The sequence below is a fragment of the Sarcophilus harrisii genome, chromosome 5 (genome assembly GCF_902635505.1).
Source record: "Sarcophilus harrisii chromosome 5, mSarHar1.11, whole genome shotgun sequence".
Taxonomy (NCBI): domain Eukaryota; kingdom Metazoa; phylum Chordata; class Mammalia; order Dasyuromorphia; family Dasyuridae; genus Sarcophilus; species Sarcophilus harrisii.
Window position 1 is genome coordinate 187,705,261 of NC_045430.1, and position 26,023 is coordinate 187,731,283.

A 26,023-nucleotide genomic window follows, 5' to 3' on the forward strand; every position below is an offset into this window, starting at 1 on the left:
AGAAAAGATCAGTTTAACCAAAAACATGACTCCACAAAGACACTTACCAGCTGTGATCAAGTAAGGATCAGGAACTGTGATATCACACACATATGGCTGTTTGGTAGTTATCAAGGCTGGAGTTTCAACCAGAGTTTCAGTGGTAGTCACAGGATGAGTGACAGGGTCCACAGGATGAATGACGGGGTCCACAGGATGAGTGAAAGGGTCCACAGAATGAGTGGATGATAGGGCAGGAGGAGTGCTACTTTCATTTGGACTCTGATTTGTTGTTTTGTGGCTGAGGGGAGTATCAACAGTAGCAGCACTCACATTAGGTCGGCTAAATATAGTGTTTAAAGGCTTGGGTGACTCTGTGGGTACAAATGATGAGCCCACAAACAATGGCTCTGTAGATAAAGGTGAGAGGATAAACTCAGATATAGATGAGGATGTTGGAGATAGAGATGATGGTGATAAGGATATATCAGTTATAGGTAATAATACAGTACTAGAAATGGTCTGAGAAAACAAGGAAACAAATTTGTAATCATCTGTAGCACTGGTATGCTCATCTAAAGGAGTAGGTGTTGAGAATATCATTGAAGATTCAGCTAAAAAAGATGTCATCTGAAGAACAGTCAAATGTGATGGCAACTGAGTTCCAAAGACTGAAATACTGGGAGTAAACTCAAAACTGGGGGCAAATAGTGTAGAAACTACAGATTCGTGGGAAATGGATGAAAACTCAAGGTAGGAGGTAGTTTCTGTGAAAACTGAGGTATTGTAAATTTCAAAATCTGGCTGTAAAATTGATGATGCTTCAGAAAATCCAAAGGTATGAGATGAGAAACTTGATGATGGTGCTATTTCAGAATAATTTATGGATGGAACAGGGTGTGTATTTAAATGATGATCTGAATTTTGCCATAGTTGCGAAAACTCAAGGTCTGTTGTGATGCTGGCCAAAAATTGAGGTGAATGCAAACTAAGAGAGTCAGATGATACAAAAGCCTCCACCATGGTTGACAAGGCCTGAGAAAAAGATGTTGACAAATCATTTGGCATCATAGAATTCAAGGTTATAATATCAGAAGATAAAGGTACCAGGCTAGTGAAATTCAAAAGAGGAGTTGAGAAAATATTGGATACAAAATCCAAAGTACTTCTGGATTCATCTTCTGAAAAACTGCCAGATGTCTGATCAGAGAAAAATAATGGCTCTATTGAAGGGACTAAATCATGAGACTCAAAAAGACTTTCATTTCTAATAGCAACTGAAGACATAGTCACACTGGAAATGATGGAGGAAGATGAGTCAAGGAGAACACTGGTAATGTCCAATGCTGCTGTTGCACCAGAAGGTAACACTTCAGTTTCAGGAACAGAGAGGAGGCTGTAAGATGCAGAGTCAAGTATCGAACTTACAAAGGGTTTTTCATGGGACTGATATACTAATGTAGATAAAGCACTACTTGGGACCACATCCATTAAAGCTGAAATACTAAAGTTCACATCAGAGACTTCCATGAACCTGGAAGACAGTGACACTATCGGTCTTGAAGGGAAAGAGGTATCAAACTCTTGAAATGTTTCCTCAAAATCAGAGAAATCATCAATTTTACTATTCAATGACATGCTGCTACTTGCTTGCAAGATGGAAAAGGTCAATGTCTCAGCATCATTTCCTGAACCCATATCTTTCTCTATGAGACCTGTTGAGATAACTTCCTGGGATGGAACCAAACTGCAATAAGGACATTGTGTCAAGGGTATGAAAGAGGGCAGAGGGCTTATGAATTCAGTATAGCCGCTATGGCCTGGTACCATTGAACTCCCAGGGAATTCTGATGTTTCACTGAAGTTGCTAGGAAGAAAAGGATTAGTTGTAATATCATCTGGTTGTGTGGGAAAAGATACAAATGGAAGACTAGTTGAAAACAAAGCAGAGTTTATGTTGCTCATAAAAGCTAGTTCTGGCTGTGAAACACTTGTAGCCAGGGAGGTCCTTGGAGTCAAGGTCTCTTCTCTGCTCTGATTCATATCAGGGTAGGTTTCAGGGTATTTTTCTGTACTTGTTACCATAACAAGTGGTGTTGTTTCACTCATGGGAAAACTGAAAAAGGTTAGCTGCTCCATTACAGTACCACTCAGTGGCTGCAGTAAAGAAGACTCAGGGGTGAGCAGCAGGCTTTCAACGTCTCTTACTGAAGCCACAGTCTCTATCACTGCAACACTTGGTAAATAAACAGAAAAGTCAGTGGAAGAAAGCAAAAGATTGCTGCTTGGGGTCAGAACTATGCCATCCGAAGAGAAATGATCTGTCTCAGTGGCAACATTAATGGGGCTGGACACATCAGAGAGTGACGTCATCTGTGGCTGTGTTGTGCTTTGCCAAGTTGTTATAATATCTTTAGGGTGCAAAGAGGTAATTGGGAATGAAGGTGTTAGCACAGTTTCTAATGTTTCTTTTGATGGCTCTAATAGACTCACTGTGGCATGCGCCACTGGAGAAGATGTAGCAATCCAGTGTGTTTCTGGAAATGAATTAAGCAATCCATCACTATTTAGGAATGCCTCATTAGTTGTCACTGAGAAATAATCTACAACTGAGATATTTAGTTCTGCTGCATTCGGATTCATTTTTTCTTGGTTAAAAAAGGTTGTGCCAAAAGAAGTGGCAGATGAAGATACTACCACATGAAGAAAACTGTTTTCCTGGGATTCTGGTGCAATTTCTGCTAAGGCCGCATGCGTAGTAGTCTGCACCATATTCTTCTTCAACATGAGCTCCACAGAGTATAAAGAAAGATTTCGCTGCTCCAGAGACAGGTCATCTAATAAAAGAAAAAAAAAAAGTAAGGTCAGCGATAAGAATCAAGCTAAGGCAATAAAGCCTGTACATACTGATATTTCACTGAAAAGATACAAATAACAGTCTCCATGAAATCAGAGGATTTCAAAGTTGGAAGGTATCTCAAAGGTTATTTAATCTAAACCCTCATTATAAAATAAGGAAGCATGTATCCAATCTAAAATAACCCCAAGTAAGGCAGCATGGAATGAGAGATAAGAGTCCTAGATTTGGAGTCAATCAGATGAGTTAGAATTCTACCTCTGAAATACCTAGCTGTGTAACCACAAGCAAGTCATTTAACCACATTCTCAAAATGGGGAAAATAATAGTTGCATTATTGGGATTACAGTGAGACTCAAATAATGCTCAGTATTTATATAGTGCTTTAAGATTTGCAAAGCACTATACAAATATCTCTATTTATCCTCACAAAAACCCTGGGAAATAGATGCTATTATCATTATTATTCCTATTCTACAGGTGAAGAAACTGAGGTAGACAAAGCATATGTGATAGCAAGAGAGTATCTGAGGCAGGATCTGAACTCAGGTCTTACTTCTAATTCTAGGTCTAGTACTGTATCTACTGCGACAATCAGTTGCCAAATGAGAAAATATATTTAAACACAGAAGCTATATATGTATGTCAGCTATTATCTTGGACCATGATTATTTTTCTTGTTTCTACTTTTCCTCTGAATGTTAAGATCAAAAAAATCCTAGTAAGGCTGAAATTCATTGTTTCAGATCAACACAGTTTTGATGGATTTTCTTTGGCATTTTTGATAGAATACCATGCCAAAACAAGTTTTAATGGATCCCTATAAGGGGTAAGCTAAATTATGTAAGATAGAGATACAGAACAAAGACAAAGACCCAGTCCAAAAACTGGATTAATCTTAGCCTAGGGTCTTCTGCCTGACTTTTGTTCACTAGGTGGGTACCATAACTGATTGTCTCATCTGTGACAAAAAAGCTATCAGTCTGCCCTTCTAGAAAGATGATCTCTAGTTACTGTATCCCAGCTGACCAGAGCTGACTGGAAGATGACCAGGAGAAAGTAGTACCTTTGCTGCAGACCTTCGGCTGAAATCCAATAAGGTGTTTACAGTAAGAACAGTCCAGCTAGGAAATAGAGAGCCAGGAAGCAGCCCTAGGTGATAGATGTACTTATACAGTCTTTTAAGGTTTACAAAATAATTTTTCACCATGATCCTATGGTCTAGGTAACACAAACACTAGTATCTACTTATAGATAAGTGAATTCAGACTCAGAAAAGTTAAGTGATCTGTCCAGAAACACATAATTAGTCTTTGGCTTAATATCCAAACTCAGCTTTTCCAACTCTAAATCTTCTACAATATGCTACTACCAATCATATGACTAGATTAAATATATTTATCTACCAGTATGGACAATAAGTGTGCTGTGCATCTCACTAAAGACTACTAATAGCTAGAGAAAGCACTAAGGGAAAGGGATTTTCAATAAACAAGACATTTTTTGTTTTCTTATAGAGACCTTTTTTGTTTGGTTTTAAAGCAATCTATTATGAATGCATACCTGAACAATATAACCAATATGCATAGTTAAGCCAAATAAATCCTGGCTTTGTTGACTGGGCTCAAAAGCATTTTAACTCATTCAACATAGTGAGTGAGAGAGACAGCTATATGGTACAGTGTACAAAGCGTCAACCCTGAATATAGGAGGACCTGAGTTCAAAGAGTGCCTTAAACATTTAATACTCTCCAGCTGTGTGACCCTAGGCAAATCACTTAACACCTTGCCTCAAAACAAAACAAAAAAAAGTGACAAGAAAAAACAAAGAGAAGCAACATGGTACAATAGATATAGACCTAGTCTCAATCTGGGAAACCTGGGTTCAAGGCTTATTTTGACAATATGCAGCGATTTTAATCCTAAACAAATAATTTAACTTCTCAGCATTATAGAAAATTCTCTAAGACTATATAAATTTCACAGGGGATGCCAACCTGCATTTGTTAAAGGAGTTTTCTCATCCAAGAATTCCCTATACTAATGATATCACAAATCCAGTCCCTATTTCTACCCCAATACAGAGATTGTGCTAGTGTTCTTTTTAGTTCTAGTTGTTGTATAATCTTATCTGATTCTTTGTGTCTCCCTGGGAGGTCTTCTTGGCAAAGATATTGGAGTAGTTGGCCATTTCCTTCTCCACTTCATTTTATAAGTAAGGAAACTGAAGTAAACAGGATTAAGTGATTTACCCACAGCCAGAAAGCTAGTAATTGAGAACAGATTTGAACTGAAATCTTCTGACTCCAGGCCCAGCACTCTATCCACTAGTCACCTCTCTGCTCAGTATTAGTCCTACTGTTTGGGACCAGCTTCTTCCCCCCTAGTCTTCCGAATGAACTTCAGCAATGGACAGCTTCTAAACTCTAGTAGTGTTTCCTTTATAAGAAACAGCTGGGTAAGAGTAGAGAAGAAGAAATCAGTAGGCCATCCGATTGGACATGTTCAAAAGGAAATTAGGCATGAAGAACCAGAAAAGGGAACAGAGGGAAGAGCTGGAGACAGGGGGGAAAAAAGAAAACAATTCTTAAGGTAGGATGGGGAACAAAAGAGAAGTGAAGAAGACTGCTTCAGAAGCTAAAAAAGTTTTTTTTAAAAAGCTATCATCCCATCTCTCTTCTCCCAACACTATCTACATTAATTGTTTTTACTTCTTTCATTTCTCAATTCCTTGCAAAATGGCTTCTAAACATAACCATTCAACAAATTGCTCTCTCCAAACTTATTAATAAGCTATTAATTGCCAAATCCAGGATTTTTTTTCCTGCTTTCATCCTTGATCTTTCTGTTAACTTTTAATAATGGTGATCATCCTCTTTTCTCTCTTCTCTGCATTTTCGTGATATTACTCTCTACTGGTTCTACATAATCTCATTTTTAGTGTGCCTCCCCCCTCTCAATCATCTTTGCTGGAATATCATCCATATCCTTCACTGTAAATAAATACACACTCCCTAGATTCTGCTTTAGGGGCCATCTTTTCTTTTCTCTCTATTCTCTCTGTCTCTGGGTAATCTTCTTTGGGTTCAATTATCATCTCTATATGATGACGATGATCACATATTTGTATGTGTCTGCAAGACGTGTATATATGTACATGCAGGACTATGTGTATACATGTGTGGGTATACATCCATGTGTACATATGTGTGGATGTGCATATGGGTGTATACAATCTAGTCTCTCCCCTGATCTCTATTCTCATACCACCAATTGCCTATTAGAGATTTACTTTTTGTTCATTCAAGTGTTTCACTTGTGTTTGACTTTTCATGACCCCATTTGGAGTTTTCTTGACAGCTCTTTTTACATATGAGGAAATTGGGGGAAACAGCATTAAGTGACTTGCTCAGGATCATCTAGCTAGTAAGTATCTGAGGCCAGATTTTCCTGACTCCAGGCCTAGTGCTCTCTATCCACCACATCCCTTTGTTGTCCTATAAGAGAAATTTACTACTTGATTCCAGTAGATATCTTAATGTGTCCAAAAACAGAACTCATGATTTTCCCAAAAAAATCCATCTCTCCCAGGTTTGCATCTTTAGAGTCATCCTCAACTTTTCACTTCTATACCCATTCTATTTACTCACTTGCCAAAGTTTATCGGTTCATTTCTACAAAATCTCTGATATCCACCTCCTCTTCAATCACATAGCCATCATTCTACTTCAGGCCTTCATAACCTATTGCCTCAATTACTTTAATATCCTCTTAATTGGTCTCCTTAACTCGTCTTTCCCTTCTCCTATCTGTACTTCTTATGGAGATCAAAGGGGTACTTCTAAAGCTCTAAAGGTTCTGGGCATATCATTCTATGCCTCAAGATGCCCCTTAATGTCTTTACAACAAAATAAATACAGATTTTTCAGAGAAGCATGTAACACCATGATAATCTATATCACTCCCTTTCTTACCTATTACTTTGCAAACAAACTGACCTACTCCCTTTTTGAAGGGTTTCACACCATATTCTACCTTACCCTAACTGTGTCTTGACAAATTGTCCCTCATTTCTAGAATTCACTTACTCCCTTCTCCCCTCTTCTTCTTTGAATCATTAGCTCCCTTTAAAGCTCAGATCAAGTGTGACCTTCTGACCACCTCCAAGCTGCTGGTATCCACAAATGACTTAGTCTTTACTTTGAACACAAACATATAGATGTAACATATATGTAAATATATGTATATGTTTGTATGTACACATCTTTATTTCACTCATAATTTCTCTCTTAGTAAAATATTGTTTCATTTTTGTCTTTTTATCCTCTAAACTCTAGCACAGTACTTGGCACATAGTCTTTAATAAGTACTTGTTGACAGAATGATTGAAGGAATAATAGTCAATGTTGCAAAAAAATCATAATAAAATGATAACTTACATTTATACAGTTCACATCCTATGTGATAGGCACTCTGCTAAGTGTTTGATCCTCACAATAACCCTGGGGATTTTGATGTTTCTTTTTTTTCCTTTTTTTGGAAAGGGTACAGAACTGTTATTTCATCCTCTATTCAAGAAAGTCATTCTGGATGAGGAAACTCCCTCTGTATCAATTCAAATTGATATCATATATCATGACCAAATATTCTACGACATAATCTTGGAGAGTTGCCTGACACATTAACATTAGAACACCTGGAATTTTAAAGTATCTCAAAGGACTAAGTTGTGTCAGTTGATACAATGTATGTGTATATTCTGCACACACACACAGAGACATAGGTTTATGTATATAGACATATATACATACATATGTGTTATGTCTATGTATATATATTTAATAAAGCAAAGAAAATAGAGATTTGTAGGATGGAATTTTTTACTTCAAGGCCAAATTATATACATATATTTTACATCAACTAGTATATATACCTGGTCCTTCTGGTCAACAATGTCATTATTCTCTTCTATATGTAGATGTATTTTAATAGCCAGCCTCTTTTCTTCTTATTCTATACTTTCTCCCATGGTAAAGCACCCTACTATAAAAAGCAGCTCAGTGGTACAGTGCATAGAGAACTAGGTCTGGATTCAGGAAGGCCTGAGTTCAAATTTGGCCTCAGGTACTTACTCGCCAAATGATCCTGGGCAAGTCACCTAATCCTGTATGCCTCAGTTTCCTCATTTGTGAAATGAGCTGAAGAAGGAAATGGTAAACTATTCTAGTTATCTGCCAAGAAAATCCCAAACTAAACAATGACAACAGACCTTATTATGTCACTATAATGCTGTAACTTTGGACCTTGGTTCCCTCCTCATTAAAATGAGGACAGGGGCCTACATGATTTCTTTTTTTTAATTAATTTATTTTTTTATTATAGCTTTTTATTTACAAGACATATGCATGGGTAATTTTTCAGCACTGACCCTTGCAAAATCTTCTGTTCCAACTTTTCTCCTCCTACCCCCTCCCCCAGATGGCAGATAGACTAATATATGTTAAATATGTTAAAGTACATGTTAAATACAATATATGTATACATATTTATACAGTTGTCTTGCTACACAAGAAATAACCCGAGAAGGAAAACAAAAATGCAAGCAGACAAAAATGACTACATAATTTCTAAGGTACTTTCTAACTCTAAAAATTAAAAAAAAAAGAAAAGTGGTTATTGAGTTTGGCAATTAGGAGAGAGCAGTCTGGAGAGGATATTTTCAACAGGGATTAACACCAGACTGGAGTGAAGGAAGGACTAAAAGAATGCTGAGGAAGTAAAAACTGAAAGTACAAACTAACAGTTCCAATAGACCTCTCTAATGAGAATATCCTTCCTAATTATTCTAACTGTTCTTCTCTTGTTTCTTTATCCAAGAAGAGTAAAAGCTAAGACAACAAGATTACAGTTAGAAGGTGCTGTGGGTTAAGTCAATGGATGTCTACCCTAAGTCTAGAATTAATACAATGGGCTCCTGCCTAAAGAGTAACAGAAATCAGAGGAGCAGAACAGAGTCTTTCTGCAGATCATAGTGGAGTCATTTCATGAGTGGTCCCTGCACTTCCAGTCTGGGTGGAGGAGGAGAAGCAGGAATCTAGTTGGGGGATAAGATATAAATATGTCAAAATATAAATAGCAAGATAATAAAAACAATGTCACAGGGAAGTACATAGTTAATTTCCCAATGGCCTTCATAGGACAGAGAAAGCATTATGGGCTTGAGATTTTGGAAAACTTTAGGGAGGAAATAGAACTTGAACTAGACCTTGAAAAAAGACAGGTAAACAAAGTGTAGGAGAGAGGGAATGGGTGGTGGTGAGAATGATGATGAATAGCAGAAACAGAAGCACAGAGATGGGATATGTTTGAGGAATAGCAAGTAGTTCAATCTTGCTAAAATATTCAGTATGCATAAGGAAATCATGAGGGTAAAGCTAGAAAGGAGCCAGATCATTCAGAATAAGGTATCTTTTTCTTTTTGTTGTTTTGTTTTGTTTTGTTTTGCCTTATACCTACAGTAGAGTAAGTGAAAATTTTTAACAGGAAGAGATATATACAAAAATGGTATTTGGGGGAAATTTATTTAATAGAAACACAGGATAGATTGGAAGGAAAAAAAGTTCAGGTAAATCTAAGAGAGGACAATTGTAATAGTCAAGGTATGAGGCATAAGGGAATGAATTAGAATGGTGTCAGAAGGCATGGGAAGGAAAAAAATAGAGTTGAAGAGAAAATGCTAAGGAAAAATCCATAGGATAAAGACACAGAGATGAGGTACAAGAGGGAGGAGGAGAAGGAGAAGGAGGAGAAGGATAAAGAGGAATTAGTTAAGGATAACTCCAAGGTTTTGTAACATGTTCTAGAAATTGAAATTTACGTACAACATGAAGGTTAACAGATTAAACCCTCCTCAGTTCCCTTAGAAGTTACTCAAATATTCAAAATTTTGTATACTAAAAGATATCAAAGAGATAGAAAATTTGATTACAAGGACCATGACCCTTTCAATATACTATCAATCTCTATTTAAAATAGATAAAATTTAAATAGAGAATGTTTTTAAACATTTTTTGTAATTTTGCTGAGCTACATATACTTTTGGCAATATGGCCTTGGGTTTAGGATTTCTTGCACTAGAACTTTAATTATTTGTCTGTCATGTAACAAGCATAAGTAAAGATGAACATGATACTTTTTACTGCTTCTGTAAATCAACAGCCTTCCTTTAACAGCTGTTCTTTTCCAGTTCAAAGGTCAATGGGAAAAAATAACTTCTTAGTGGCCCCAAGCAACCAGGATTAAATAGACTTACAGATCTGTATTGGTAGAGGTTTACAGGAAGTTCCCCAAACCCATAAAATCACAGGTCTAGATTAAAAAAAAAATACAAAACAAAAACACAGATACTTTTTCATTATCTATTTCATAGGGCTATCTAGTGAAGAAATTGCTTTTTAAACTCAAAGAGCCACATAAGTATCAGTTATTCTTGTTCTCATTCATATTTGTGTCATGGAAATGGGAAACTCCTCCATTGCAGTAGGTTTACTTTCCTCTACACACAACACATACACACACATGCACATAATCAATTAATCAAACATTCATTAAGCATCTATTATATGCTATGCAATGAGCTAAGCACTGTGACACACAAAATTGTGTGCTATACAAAAAAGCCACAAGCTCAGCTTCTGTCCAGGTGCCTCTCCTGGGAGTACTGCCCCTTCTTCACTTTGCAGCCATAGGCTAATTTGCGTATTCAGGGAGCAGCTGCCAAGGATAAAGATATGTAATAAAAAGACAAGTGGAAAAATGGAAGCCAAAGGAATCCCTGGGAACCCCAAGACTCAATAAGACACCCCAAGAAAGTACAGAGTACCGCACTAAAAAATGGCACATAGCAAAAATGTTTGTAATAACATGTAATAATGTTTGTAATAAAAATGTTTGTAATAACAAGAAACTGGAAACTGTAGGGATGCTCATCAGTTGGAGAATGGCTAAATAAGTTATGGTATATGAATGTTATGGAATATTATTGTTCTGTAAGAAACAATCAGCAGGAGGACTTCAGAAAGACCTGGGGAGAGTTACATGAACTGATGCTGAGTGAAATGAGCAGAGCCAGGAAATTATTGAACATGGCAACAAGATTATCAGAACTGATTGACAGGACTCTTCAACAGTGAGGTGATTCAGGCCACTTCCAATAGACTTGTTATGAAAAGAGCCATCTGCATCTAGAAGGCAGACTGGGGACTGAAAATGGATCCCATACTATCATCTTTTTTGGTGGTGTTTGCTTGCTTTTTGCTTTTTGATCAGATTTTTCTTGTGTAGCATAATAATTGTGAAAATATGTATAGATGATTTGCCCATGTTTAACACATTTTGGATTACTTGCTGTCTAAGGAAGAGGGTGGGGGGGAAAGGGAAAGGAAAAATTTGGAACACAAGGTTTTGCAAGGGTGAATCTTGAAAACTATGTATGCATAAAGTTTGAAAATAAAAAGCTAAAAAAACTTTTTTTCAAAGAAAAATGACACAAAGGGGATAAATTGGAATTGTCCTAACTAAAGAGGAATGAAAATTGGAAACTAGAAGGAACAGAGATGGCAAAGAAAGTTCCTATAGCCATTTGAACAGAGTCTTTGAATGGAGGCATCCAAGTCAAAGAAAAGAAAGTTTGAAATAGCACAGGGACATTGAATTCCTGTGCCTGAATGACCTGGAAAGATTTAAATAGCTCAGAGTCTGCCTTATTTCTGAACAAGATACAATAGGGATTAAACTCCCAATGTGATCATTTCACAGAGAAGTCATTCAAGATATGGTACCACCTTTTGAAGATGGAGTGAGGATGAGAGGTAGGAGGGAGAATGGAAAGTATCAGCTGAGTAGGAGAGAACACTGATGGAAGGCAGGAAGCAATGAAGCCACATTGAGGATACAGGCAGTGAAGTAACGGAGCAAAACTGGAAGGACCTGCCAAAGAACAACAATGTGATCCCCAATATCAAAAAACCTCATTCATAGGAAAGAATTGGTCCAGATCCCAAGAGAAGGTTGGCTTCTAGGAAAAAAGTGACTTGTTTGACTCTCCAATGAACCCAATATTCCTTTCCTTTCCTAGGGTATCAACCAGGGTAGTACTCTAAGTTCCCAAAATTGCATAGATTCTGGGGAAATAGCCACCAAAAAAGGAAGAGGATTTCTTGATGGCCTATGGGCTTAGATGAAAGTCTTTTCTATAAAATATGTCCTATTTTGATTCCTTACAAGACTAAAAGCTTGAAAAAACAGCTGATGACTTTTTTTTATCTATCTATCCATTTGTTCTTTCATTCATTCAATAAACACTTAGTAAACACTTACTATATTCCAGGCCCTCTGCTACATGTTGGAGATTTTTAAAAGGGTAAAAACAAGTCCCTGTCCTCACACTGACATTTCCTAAATTTCTCCTGAAAGGGTTAGACAAATCAGAGAAACAAATTGAAGACTATCCATAATGTACCAAAGTCCTTCTTGTCAAAAGTCTTGGGCAAAAGTTTACACTTGTGTCCTCCACTCCCATTATGTATATAGGACAGTATCTTCAAGAAATACTGGTTGAATTATGGGTGTAAAATGCTGGAGAAGTCATTTGCTATCTGAAGTCCTATGAGTTCCAGGGCTATGATACTATATGTGGTCCTAAAACTTGAGCCCTCGATTTACATGGACTAGATTCAATGTGTGTGTGTGTGTGTGTGTGTGTGTGTGTGTGTGTGTGTAAATATATCTATGTGTATTTATAGGCAAGTAGGTGGCTCAGTAGAGAGAATATTGGGCCTGGAGTCAGGAAGATTTGTCTCCTTAATCTGGACTCAAATACTTCCTAAATGTGTGAGGAGGGACAAGTAACTTAACTGTCTGAGTCAGTTTCCTCATCTATTAAATGAGCTGAACCCCAAATACTACTACATTACTAGTGGAGTTGTGAACTGGTCCAGCCATTCTGGAGAGCAATTTGGAACTATGACCAAAAATCTATGAAACAATGCGTACTCTTTGATCCAGCAGTCTCATTACTGGGTCTGTATCCGAAAGAGATCATAAAAAAGAGAAAAGGACCCATTATGTGCAAAAATATTTGTAACAGCCATTTTTGTAGTACAGGCAAGGAACTGGCTTGAGTGGATGCCCATCAATTGCAGAATGGCTGAATAAGTTGTGGTATATGAATGTTATAGAATATTATTGTTCTGTAAGAAACGACCAGCAGGATGATTTCATAGAGGTGTGGAGAGACTTATGTGAACTGATGCTGAGTAAAATGAGCAGAACCAGGAGAACATTATACACAGCAACAACAAGATTATATGATGATCAATTCTGATGGACGTGGCTCTTTTTAGCAATGAGGTGATGATTCAGGTTAATTCCAATAGACTTGTGATGGAGAGAGACATCTGCATCCAGAGGATTGTGGGGACTGAATGTGGAGCACAAAATAGTATTCTCATTGTTTTTGTTACTGTTTGCTTGCTTTTTTTTTTTCCTTCTCACTTTTTCCCCTCTTTGATCTGATTTTTCTTACACAGCATGATAAATGTCGAAATGTGTTTAAAAGAAGTGCACTTTAACCTATATTGGATTACTTGCTGCCTAGAGCAAGTGATATGGGGAGAAGGAAGGGAGAAAAATTTGGAACACAAGGTTTTGCAAGGATGAATGTTGAAAACTATCTTTGCATATATTTTGAAAATAAAAAGCTAATATTTTTTTTAAAAGAAAAAAAAAGAAAACCCCAAATGTGGTCATGAAGAGTCAGACACAACTAAAATAACTTATCAGCAACAAAAAATGTATATTTACATATTAATTTGAGCTTCCAGAATTATTTGACTTTAATTTCTCCTGAAAGCCACACTTTAATTATAAAAGAACGATGTCTTAATTATTCTTGTAAGAGAGGATGATCTGTCCTTTCCTTCTCTCAGTCATTTCTTCCAACAAATATTTATTGTGTGTACTCTGAAAAAACATAGGCACAAGACAGAAAATGCATTATGAATTATTCTGCATTTTTAGCACAGCTATGAAAAGAAATAACACTAAAAATTTAAGGTCATTTTCTACATATACTAGAGATACAAATAAATGTAAGCTAAGGTTTCTAACAGTAATACAGAACTAGAAATGGCCATTGAATTCTCCTGCCTACTGAACACACTGTTCTACAATGTCATAAATGACAAAAATGTAAGAAATGTATGTGTATTTATATATGTGTATTTGTATTTGTAAGTATGTGTATATATGCCCTTGAGGGCAGAGACTGTTTCATTTTTATCTATGCCTTTGAGACCAGACACTATATCATTTTTATCTCTATATCCCCAGCCCCTAGATCAGTGCAACAGGAACAGTAGTGCGTCCTTAATAAATGCTTATAGATCAACTGATTTCTTTTATCTCTATATTCTCAGGAAAGGACAGTGTTTTTCATATTCAGTTTGTTGAATCCCATTTAATGCTAGAGCTGAAAATATCTATAAAGTCCAATTAACCTAATCTAATCATTTTTATAGTTAAATGTACATGTCTATATATATATTTACAAAAATTTATATATATATATATAAATTTTTTTCCAGGATAGATTGTTCAAGAGACGAATAATTAGAAATGTAGTATGGGGCCACACTAAAGGTCTATAAGGCAGGGGTTATATAATTGTGTATAGTCCTACAAAGAATATGAGAAATGAACCTTCAAAATTAAATGAGCTAATACTTATATAGCATTGTAAGGCTTATAAATTGCTTTCCTCACTACAGCCATATAAGTTAACTTGTATAAATATTACTGTGCCCTTTTACAAATGAGAAAACTGAGACTCAGAAAGATTAAAGCCACTTGCCACATGTCACATAATCACATCCATATGTAGGTCTCACAAAATCACAGAATTTACTTCTTTTTTACAGAGATGTGCTTATTCCAGAGAGTAAACTGTTATATTTTCAATGAAGAGTATTTATAGCTCAGAAATTGGCAAATGCTACAAATCAGGGCTTGATTTATTGTTTTGTTATTGTTTAGACTTAAAGTGATAGAATAAAAATAAATAACGCAGATGAAATTTTTTAATGTGTTATATGCACATTCTACCACCAACCTTAGCTTGTGGGTAAACACCAGCACACCTGCATACAAGTATTCAAAATGCATATTAAATAATAACAAGGTACTTTGCGGGAGTAGAAGGAGCCATTGGAAGAGGGGAAATCAGGAAAAGCTTCACTCAGGGGGAGGTACCCGAGGTAAGGATATTAGGAATTCAAAGAGACATAAATGAGGAGGAAATATATTCCAGGGCTGGGGAACAGATGGTTTGTTCAAGGACAGAAAGATGGGGGTGGCAACATCCTATATAAATAATAGCAGGATAGCCAGTTCGGCTTTGGGGGAAAAAATTCTAACAGTACCGATTTCTTCCCCAATTTGTCTGTGTTTTTGGTTTTTTCCCTTAAATATCCTAAGAGATGATGACTTCTCTAAATAGTATATGACAAAGTGTTTGCCCTTCAACCCAACAATACCACCACATATATCCCCCCCCCCCCAAGGAAATCAAGGAAAGAAATTCATATGTGAATAAAAATATTTACAGAAGTTCTTTTTATGGCAGCAAAGAATTGGAAACTAGGCGAGTGCTTTAATTGGTGAATGGCTAAACAAATCATAATATATCAATGTAATGTGCAATAAGAAATGAAGAAAACAGTTAGAGAGAAACCTAGGAAGTTTTATATGATACAGAAGGAAGTGAGCAGAATTTGCAGAATAATTTGTGCAACAACATTAAAAAGACAAACAACTTTGAAAGATTAAGAACATAATGACTAATTGCAGAGGATTAAGATGAAATATGCTACCCATCTCCTGATAGAGAAGTGAGAGACTCAGAATACAGAATGATAGGGATGTTGGGAGGATGTGGCCAATGGGAGAATCTGTTTTGTTTTACTGTAAGTAAAACTTATCACAGTTTGTTCAGATTGAGGTTTTTTGTTTGTTTTTGTTTTCTCAGTGGAATAGTAGGGTAGAATGATTGATCAGGAAGAAGAGAAGATGTATTTTTGTGAAAACAAAATAAAACATAATTTTAAAAAAGAAAAAATAAAATAACGTGTGATGAATGCAATTCTGTAACATTTATCTTTTACTCTTCAGACAAACTGGGAGAAAGAGGAAGAGCATTTATCAAGCCTCTGTTCTAGGTCTAGCACTGTGTTAAGCATTTTGCAAGTGATATCTCATTTGATCCACACAACATCACTAGGAGGTAAATGCTAAGATTACGCTCATTTTACAATTGGAGGTAAAGGTAACGTGGTAAAGGCTTAGTGCAATGCCCAAGATTACAGTTAGTAATTGTAGTAGTAGTAGTAATAACTCAAGATTTCTTGACTCCAATTCCAGAACTCTAACTACTTACTACACTACCTTCCTGCTTCTAGATTTGTCTCTTTGCAGATCCTTACAAAAGATATTCCACTTCTTGCTTCTGTGACCTTAAAAGTGCTATTTCCTTTATACCCAAAATGTATTCCCTCCTCAGCTTCTCTCAAAATTCTTGTGCAAGGACCATTTTTAAATGAAGTTTTTCCTGATACTTTTTCTCTACCTCCCATTCCCCTAATCCTGAAATTACATTATATTTGCCCTGTTTCTATTTTCCATTTCTTAGATTTCTTTATGTTGTTTTCCCTGATGAAATATAAACTCCTTGAAGGCAAGGCTGATCATTTTTATTTCTATGTCCCCAGCACTTAGACCAGTGCCACAGGTCTAAGTGGATATTTAGACTTAGTGGATATTTAATAAATGCTTATAAATCAACTGATTTTGTTTCTATATCCTCAGTAAAGGACAGTGTTTTGCATATTCAATTTGTTGAATCTCACTTAGTGTCAGAGATGAAAGGATCTTTAGAATTCAATTAATCTAATCATTTTACATTCTTATCTAATCATTAAAGAAATAGACCCAAAGGAGATAAGTGACTTTCCCAGACACAAAGCTGGGATATCTCTGCTTTCTGATTTCTGAGTCCACAATCCCACAAAACTCTACCACAGCAAGCTGCTTCTTACACAGATGTCATATCCAATTTATTGAGCAGTATGACTGTCACCCACAAGCCACATTTAATAGTGAATGCCAAGATGAGATGACAAACAAGGTTCTGAAATTTATTTATTCAACAAGCATTTATTGTGTTTTCATGCAATGTGCAACGAAAGCATTGTCCTGGACAGTAGAAGGGGTGCAAAGATTAATAAGACAATGTCCCTGAAGAAGCTCATCAGTTCTACTGGACCAGACATGCAGAAGCAAAAAAAGATAATCTTATTATTCAGCAGTTGTTGTGCAAGTGGAATGGTTCCAAACAAGATAAGTGGAAAAAACCATTTAAGGTCACCTTAAAGAACCATTTCAGACAGTGCAGCATGAATGGGAAATGATCATAAACTGCAGAAGCAGACAGAGCATCCAGATAAGCTCAAACCAAGATGGCCCTTCATACAATGACACTAGACCAGCTGCAAAGCAGCCTCACAAATGGTGTTTTAGGTGTACACATAATGCCAATATAATGCATAAATCTTTTCAGCTAATCTTGAACACAAGGACTAAACACAAAGGACCACAATAAGTAAAAATATAAATATATATACACACACATACATGCACACAAAATAAATTGCTATCTTTTCAATTAGAAGAACAAAACAGGTGAGGAAAGAATTAAGCACATATTATTACTGAAGGGGTAGCTAAGTGGCACAGTGGATAGAATGCCAGGCTGGAGTCAGGAAGATTCATCTTCATGAATTCAATCTGACTCAGACACTTCCTAGCTAAGTGATCTTAGGTAAGTGATTTAACCAAGTTTGCCTCAGTTTCCCCATCTGCAAAATGATCTGGAGGAGGAAATGACAAAACCACTTTGCTAAGAAAACCCCAACTGGAATTATCAAGAATTGGACACAACTCAAAAATGACTACTCATTAAAGATCACCTTTATAATAATGGGAAAGGCAGTAAGTACATTTGGAGACAAAAGATTTGGGTTCAAATCCCAGATCTGTTCTATCACATATTAGCCTTAGTCACCTTAGGTAAGTCTCATTTTCTTTCCCTATAAAGAGGGAAGAGTAATACTTATGTCATTCCCTGTCTCACAGAGTTGTCTTATTAAAATGTTCATAAGTATTAAAAGCATCATACAAATATCAGTTATCACAGTGACAACATAATTACTTAAAATTTCCTTTTATGATCATTAGTTCCTGATCTTCATTCCCTTGTTTTTTAGCTTTGTTTTTGTTTAGAGGGGTAGCAAGGGTCCAGACCTGTGATTTAATTCCATGTATGGGGTTCTACATGTGGAAACTCATTCCATTGCTGAAAATCAGCTCCTCTGTTAATTTAGTCTTAGAAAATTATCACTGACTGGCTTGGTGACTTGCCTACTGTTCCCTGCTAGTATGTATCAGAGGTAGATTTTACTGATTCTAAAATTGGCCACCTAGACACTATAGAACACTACATCTCTTTCTTGCATGATTTCCATAATGCTCTCCCTAAAAAAAGTGAATTTCCAAATATTTTCCCTGCTTGTAGCATTTGATAATCATAAAAGATCACTTTGGTAGTAGATCTCTTTAATTTTCTACCACTAATACCTTCCCCCTCAGATTTTGCTGGAATTTACTATTTTTTCTATTTATTTGCATTTTATCTCTTTATATTATTCTCCATATAATTGTGACTTTTATATACTGTCTCCTCTGATAGAATAGTGAATTCATTTGTGAGTAGAAATTGTTTATTTCATTATGTTTGTTACCCTTAATACCATGCTCAGGATGTGCATAGTACATAGTAAGTGCTTCATAAATGCTTGCTGATTCATTGATTCTTGTTCTGACATTCCCATTAATCAGTGGGGCAACCTTTGTAAAGTCATATCACCTCTCAGAGCCTCAGTTTCTTCATCTGCAAAGTAGAAGTACTACTATTTACAATATATTGAATGCAGCATTAGCCTTAAGAACTAAATAGGAAAATGAACGTGAAAACATTTTGAATTATTAATACTTCATTATAAAAAGATAAGTTTTTTTTTTACTATGAGGAGAATTAATTCAGTACATTTAAAATATAATGCAAAAATAATGGGTCATATATTTCCAAATTAAAAGTAAAAAAAAGTGATGCTGTAATATAATAAACTTTAGCTTAAAAGATTTCCTTGGCTTTGGGAATAACATCATAGGATGTTATTTTGATAGTTGGGGTAATGAGGCTTCACTGGCTCTGTTGGTTTAACCTGATCAAGGTGAATAATGAGGGATTTATTGGGTGTAGTCTATTTTGCTGGTTCCAAATAAAACACAATCTGACTTTACCAACCAAGTGAGAAAGTTAGTCTATCAGCATGTTAGTAAAAAATAAACTGTGCCTAAAATTTCATTCACCATGAACAAAGGAGAAAAAAATATTCAGTTGGCCATCTGTTTCTAAAAGAATTTAATTCAAAACAAGGTCCTATAACAACAGGGAAAAGGATACCATTAGCTTCGAGATAATCTGCTATATCTAATTACACTTAGCTGGTATCATGCACACGCACACACACACAAACACATACACACACACATAGAGAGTGTATCTCATGACTAGGCACAAAGAGGAACTTTTCATTCCCAAGTATTATTTAGTGTCAATTAATTTTATGACCAAATAGAAATTTTTGGTATGTAGGCTCTTCCCTCCAAAGTGAATAGCCAATTTAAAGAGAGTTAGACTAGTAGCACATACTTTTAGGAGTTCCTTAATTGAAGTCAATATTATATTTCTCGTTTTGTCTCTAGAAACACATGTAGAACAATAGACTTAAAAGACTAATTTTTTCATTTTTTTTTTTTTTGGCTGAGGAAATTGGGGTTAAGTGACTTACCCAGGGTCACACAGCTAGGAAGTGTTATGGGTCTGAGGCTAGATTTGAACTCAGGTCCTCTTGACTTGCTCTATCTATTGCACAATGTAGCTGCTCCAAAAGGCTAATTTTTCTAACTTATAATTTCCAATTTTCCCAGCAATTTTTGTCAAATAGTGAATTCTTATTCCAAAATCTGGGATCTTTGGGTTTGTCAAACACTAGATTGCTATAGTTATTGGCTATTTTGTCCTTTGAACCTAATCTATTCCATTGATCGACTAGTCTACTTCTAGCCAGTACCAAATGGTGGGGACTGCTGCTTTACAATATAGTTTTAGATCAGGTACAGCTAGGCCACCTTCATTTGATTTTTTTTTTCATTAGTTCCCTTTAAATTCTTCACCTTTTGTTCTTCCAGATGAATTTTGTTGTTATTTTCTATATCAGTAAGAGAGTTTCTTGGGAGTCTGATTGGTATAGCACTAAATAAATAGATTAGGTAGTATTGTCATCTTTATTATATTTGCTCAACCTATCCAAGAGTACTTGATGTTTTTCCAGTTGGTTAGATCTGACTTTATTTATGTGGAAAGTGTTTTATAGTTTTGTTCATATAGTTCCTGACTTTCCCTTGCAGATATATTACCAAACATTTTATACTATCGACGGTTATTTTAAATGGAATTTCTCTTTGTATCTCTTGCTGTTGTATTTTGTTAGTGATGTTTAAAATTGATGATGATTTATGTGGATTTATTTTGTATCCTGCAACTTTGCTAACGTTGTGGATTATTTCTAATAGCTTTTTTGTTGATTCTCTGGGGTTCTCTAAGTATACCACCATATTATCTGCAAAGAATGATAATTTGATTTCCTCATTACCTACTCTAATTCTTTTCATCTCTTTTTCATCTCTTATTGCTAAAGCTAGCATTTCTAATACAATATTGAATAGTAATGGTGATTAGTGGACAAACTTGTTTCACCCCTGATCTTATTGGAAATGGTTCTAGTTTACCCCCATTACATATGATGCTTACCAATGGTTTTAAATAGATGCTACTGTTTTAAGGAAAAGTCCATTTATTCCTATACTCTCTAGTATTTTTAATGAGAATGGGTGTTGGATTTTATCAAATGCTTTTTCTGCATCTATTGGGATAATCATCTGGTTTTTGTTAATTTGGTTATTGACATAGTCAATTATGCTAATAGTTTTCTTAATATTGAACCAGCCCTGCATTACTGGTATAAATCCTACTTGGCCATGGTATATTACCCAGGGAATGATTTTCTGTAATCTCTTTGCTAATATTTTATTTAAGATTTTTGCATTAATATTCATTAGGGAGATTAGTCTATAATTTTCTTTTTCTGTTTTCTTCCTACTTGGTTTAGATATCAGTACCATGTCTGTGTCACAAAAGGAATTTGGTAGGAGCTCCAAAAGGCTAATTTTTAAAGTCATCAAAATGCAAGGTGGATTTTTTTAAAATTAAGTGATGGCAGAGATGCAATGTATGATGGTATGACTCTGCATTTATTACCCTAAATTTCTGGACTTCAATTTCCCCAGTGTTAAAATAAATGAGTAGGACCAAGAGCACACAATTCCCTTAAAGAAATAAATCCTTCAATCCTAAAAATCCTAAATAGTTCAGGAGAACAGACTCAGACTAAATATATTACAATTGCAAACTATCTGAGGAAGACTAAAAGTTATGTAGCATCAAGCAAATATGAGTTCTTTTTTAAAAAAAATGATCACAGTAAATTATAGAAGAAAACAGATTCTTTTCAAAATAACCACAGAATGTATAAAACATCAGCCAACTACCAAGACAAACACAGAAATTATATGAATTATATGCTGTCTTTAAAAAATTAAGACAAACCCAAATAATTGAAGATTGATTGTTCATAGCTGAGCCATGCCAATATAATAAAAAAATGACACTACCTAAATTATTTTATAGATTTATTGTCATTGAAATTAAACTAAGAGTTTTCTTCATAGAATTAGGGAAAAAATAGTTTTAAAATTCTTCTGAAAAACACCAAAGGTCAAGCATCTCAATGGAAATTATCATTCATTAATTGTATAATGCCTCATTTCTTTTTTTTTTTTTTTTTAGGTTTGAACATCTTTTTATTTTCAATTGCAAGTAACTACTCATTACATCATGTGTTTTCATACCAGTCACATATAATATATTTCAATAATTTTACAATGTTCTTTCTCATAATACCTTCATGAAATAAATAATAAAAATATCTTTACATCAGCTTTTCAGCTCAGGAAACTGAGATTAAGGAAATAAGGACCAAGTTTTCACAATTTATTTAGCAAATTACATTATATTTGTGGGGTGGGAGAGAGCAGCAATTTTGTATCATGGGTAATACCACTACAGCATTTAAGGACAAAACCCAATGAATAGAAATTTTAAAACAAAGATCTTCCAAGATTTCTATTGTAGTGGCAAGATCAAGTCAATGAAAGAGAAAATTCAGGAGATTAATCATCTCTTGCTATATTTTACCACTCTGACAAAATCATGGTAATCTCAATACCCAATTCAATAGAACTATTTTCCTGGAAACTTTTGCCCCATACCCTAATTTTTTACTTAACACCTGGAAAATCTTTTGTATGGCCTCAGTGGATACAATTAATCCATTCAATGTTGAAACATCAAATAGTTTATTGCACAAAATCATACCAAGAAAAATCCGTCTAAAATTTCTTCATGTTAGAAAATTTAATTTAAAATTAGTATGTATATATTTCCTCCCTTCCATTTAAATATACACAAATAAGTTCCATTTTCAGTGAAGAACTGCATAGTGATAGTGCCTCATTTCTTGCCTTTCTACACACTGTGATTTCTCTGACTTCTCCACAAGACCCAAAATTTTATTATAGGGAAAACATCATCACCCCACAACATCCCATTAACTTTGGTACTCCATTGTTGTCCTCCATCCCTCTGGCTGAAGAGTGGAACCATGAATGCAAATACCTCTATTTAAAGGGAAAGAGCAGCTCAGAACATTTCTCATGTCTTATCTGGCTGTTCTATTCTGAGGCTTCTCTGACTTCTCTAGCATGTCCCTCCATTGAGAACTTTCCCTGGCAATCTGTCCCACCCCTTACTTTTCTGCTTCCTAGATTATAAAGTCCTTGAAAGCAGGGATTTTCTTTCCTATATTTGTATCTCTAGAACTTATTACAATACTTGATTTGAGCTCGGTCTTTTTTCTTTCTTCCTTCTTTCTTTTCTTTTTTTTTTCTTTCTGTCTTTTCTTTTTTTCTTTTTGCTGAGGCGATTGAGATAAAGTGACTTGCTCAGGATCACACAGTTAGGAAGTTTTAGGTTTCTGAGGTCACATTTGAACTCAAGTTCTACTGACTTCAGGGCTGGAGCTCTATCCACTGCGCCACCTAGCTGTCCCTGAGTTCAGTCTTAAGAAAGTTCTAAAAAATCAATTGGGTCATCCAATGCAAAGTCATAGAATGGATTGGAGTATCAAGTGCTAGGAACAGCAAGTAGGTCCATATGATTGTATAATGGAGTGTATGCTAGGGGAATGGAGGTGAAAGAGGGAGAGGCAATATGTAAAAAGAATGGGGAAAAAAATGAGAAAGAAGAAGCCCAGCAGTTAGAAAATAGATTACAATATTTCATATATTAATTCATATCCTGTTGACTGTTTTCTTTTAATTAGTCTCATTTGATTAAGTTTTTAATACATAAAAATCTGTTTTATCTTGTAATCAAGGTCTTTGGACTGAATAAGGAGTCCATTGACCTATTTAATATGCCTGCTTTGCTAATAAATAAAATAAGTTGGATTATTTGCTTAATTATTATAAATTATCTGCTCCACTGTTTAAACACAAATTGCTGAGAAAACTAGGAAAAAGTCTAGCAGAAATGAGGCTTAGATCCATACTTCACACCAAATGCCATAATAAACCCGAAATGAATATATGATCTAGACATAAAAGGTAATATCATAAGCAAATAATAAGAACTGGAAGAGAAAAACATTTTGCAACTATGAATAAGGAAGAGTACTTGAAAGGAAAAATGGACAATTTCAAACATGTAATATTGAAAATATTTTATAAAAAAATCTATATTGTTAGAATTATAAGAGAATTAGCTCACTGCAAAAAGTAATTATAAAAATTTCTTTAATAAAGATTTTATAGCTATAAATGGAAATGATTCAACTGTATAAGAAAAATTCACATCATTCAGAGGATGTAAACAACCAGTTTTCAAAAGAAAAAAGCAAGCTATCAACAGTCATATAAAAAATTACCAAATTGCTAATGAGTCCAAATTAAAATAACTCTGAGGTTCCATCTCACACTCATCTGACTGTCAAAGATGATTTTTAAAAAAGGAAAATGATGATAGAGAGGATGTGGGAGGACAGGCATATTAATACAGTGTTGATGAACCTATAAATTGGCCCAACCATTTTTTTTTTTTGGATAGCAATTTGGTACTAAATTCCCTAAATTATTAAATTATGCATACTTGTTAATCTAGTAGTATCATTATTAAGAGATTAAAGAAAGAAGGAAACAACTTATACACAAAAAAGATTTCTAAAAGTCCCTTTTGTTACAGGAGAAAAAAAAGAAACAAAGTAGGTATCTACCAACTGGGGAATGGCTACCCAAATTATCGCATATGAATGTCATGAAATATTGTTGTGTCACAAGAAATGATGAAAAGAACAGATTAAGAAAAACTTCAAATAACTTATACCAACATGCTTCATCTCTTTACTGTGTTTTTACAAATATTGCATTTTTTATAAATTAAATGTTTGTGGCAATTTTATATCAATCAAGTTTACCAGAGCAGTTTTCTCTCATATTGTGCTCATATTGTGTCTCTGTGTTACATTTTGGTAATTCTTGTAACATTTCAAACTTTTTCATGATTACTTTGTCTGTTATGGCGATTGGTGATCAGTGATCTTTGATGTTAGTATTGTAATTGTTTTGGGGCGCCATGAATCATACCCATATAGGATGGCAAACTTAATCAGTAAATGCTATGTGTGTTTTGACTGTTCTACCAATCAGCAGTTCCCCATCTCTCTCTTTCTTTGGGCTTCCCTATCCCAAATACTGAGACACAACAATTTTAAAATCAGGCCAATTAATAACACTACAATGACCTCTAGCTGTTCAAGTGAAAGAAAATTCAATCAATGCAGCAAGATTCATTGTTGTCTTATTTTAAGAAGTTACCTTAATCTTTAGAAACCATTACCTTGATCAGTCAGCAGTCATCAACATCTGACAAGACCCTCGATCAGCAAAAAGATTTCTACTTGCTGATACTCAGATGATGGTTGGCAATTTTTTTTGCAATAAAGTATTGCACATAACTAATATGTGCACATTTTTTAGATATAATTCCATTGCACAATTAACAGACTACAGTATGAACATAACTTTTATATGAACACTGAGAAACCAAAAAGTTTGTATGACTTACTTTATTGTGATGTTCACCTTACCGTGGTGAATTAGAATGGAACCTGCATAATCGTTAAAATATTCCTGTATTAGGGGCAGTTAGGTGGCTCAGTGGATAGAGCACCAGGCCAGAAATCAGGAGGATCTGAGTTCAAATCTGGCCTCAGACACTTAACACTTCCTAGCTGTGTGACCCTGGACAAGTCATTTAACACCCAATTGCCTCAGGAAAAAAATATATATATATTCCTATACTGAATTGTACATGACTTAGTTGAAGATTTATATGAGTTAGGCGATGTACCTAGATGGAACATTGGACCTGGAAAAAGACCTCAATTCAAATCCAGCTTTAAACATTTCTTAGCTGTGTGATCCTAAGCAAGTTTCTTCATTGTTGGCTCAGTTTCAACTTCTACAAAATGGAATTAATAATAGCACGTACCCCATACTTTGCAGTGAGACTAAAATGAGAAAATATTTGTAAAACACTTTTAAAGTGCTATATAAATACTATTATTATCATTATTTTATATACATATAATAATTATATCACCACCATTATGATTATGTCGTGCAGAGTGAAACCAGTAGAACCAGGAGTCAAAATTCTATGACTATAATACTGTAAAAGAAAACAAGTCTGAAAGACTTGCAATGATTAATCATCCC

General features: G+C 35.1%; 1 protein-coding gene across 2 annotated transcripts in view; it reads right to left on the bottom strand.

Annotated features, from left to right (window-relative positions):
- The window catches only part of KIAA1549 (KIAA1549 ortholog), a 154,748-nt gene that overhangs the window by 95,466 nt on the left and 33,259 nt on the right, over nt 1–26,023 (bottom strand). For both annotated transcript variants that reach the window (XM_031939153.1, XM_031939152.1), the window contains exon 2: nt 48–2,816. In XM_031939153.1, coding sequence (XP_031795013.1) covers nt 48–2,816 — 2,769 coding nt within the window. The remainder of the gene's footprint in view (nt 1–47; nt 2,817–26,023) is intronic.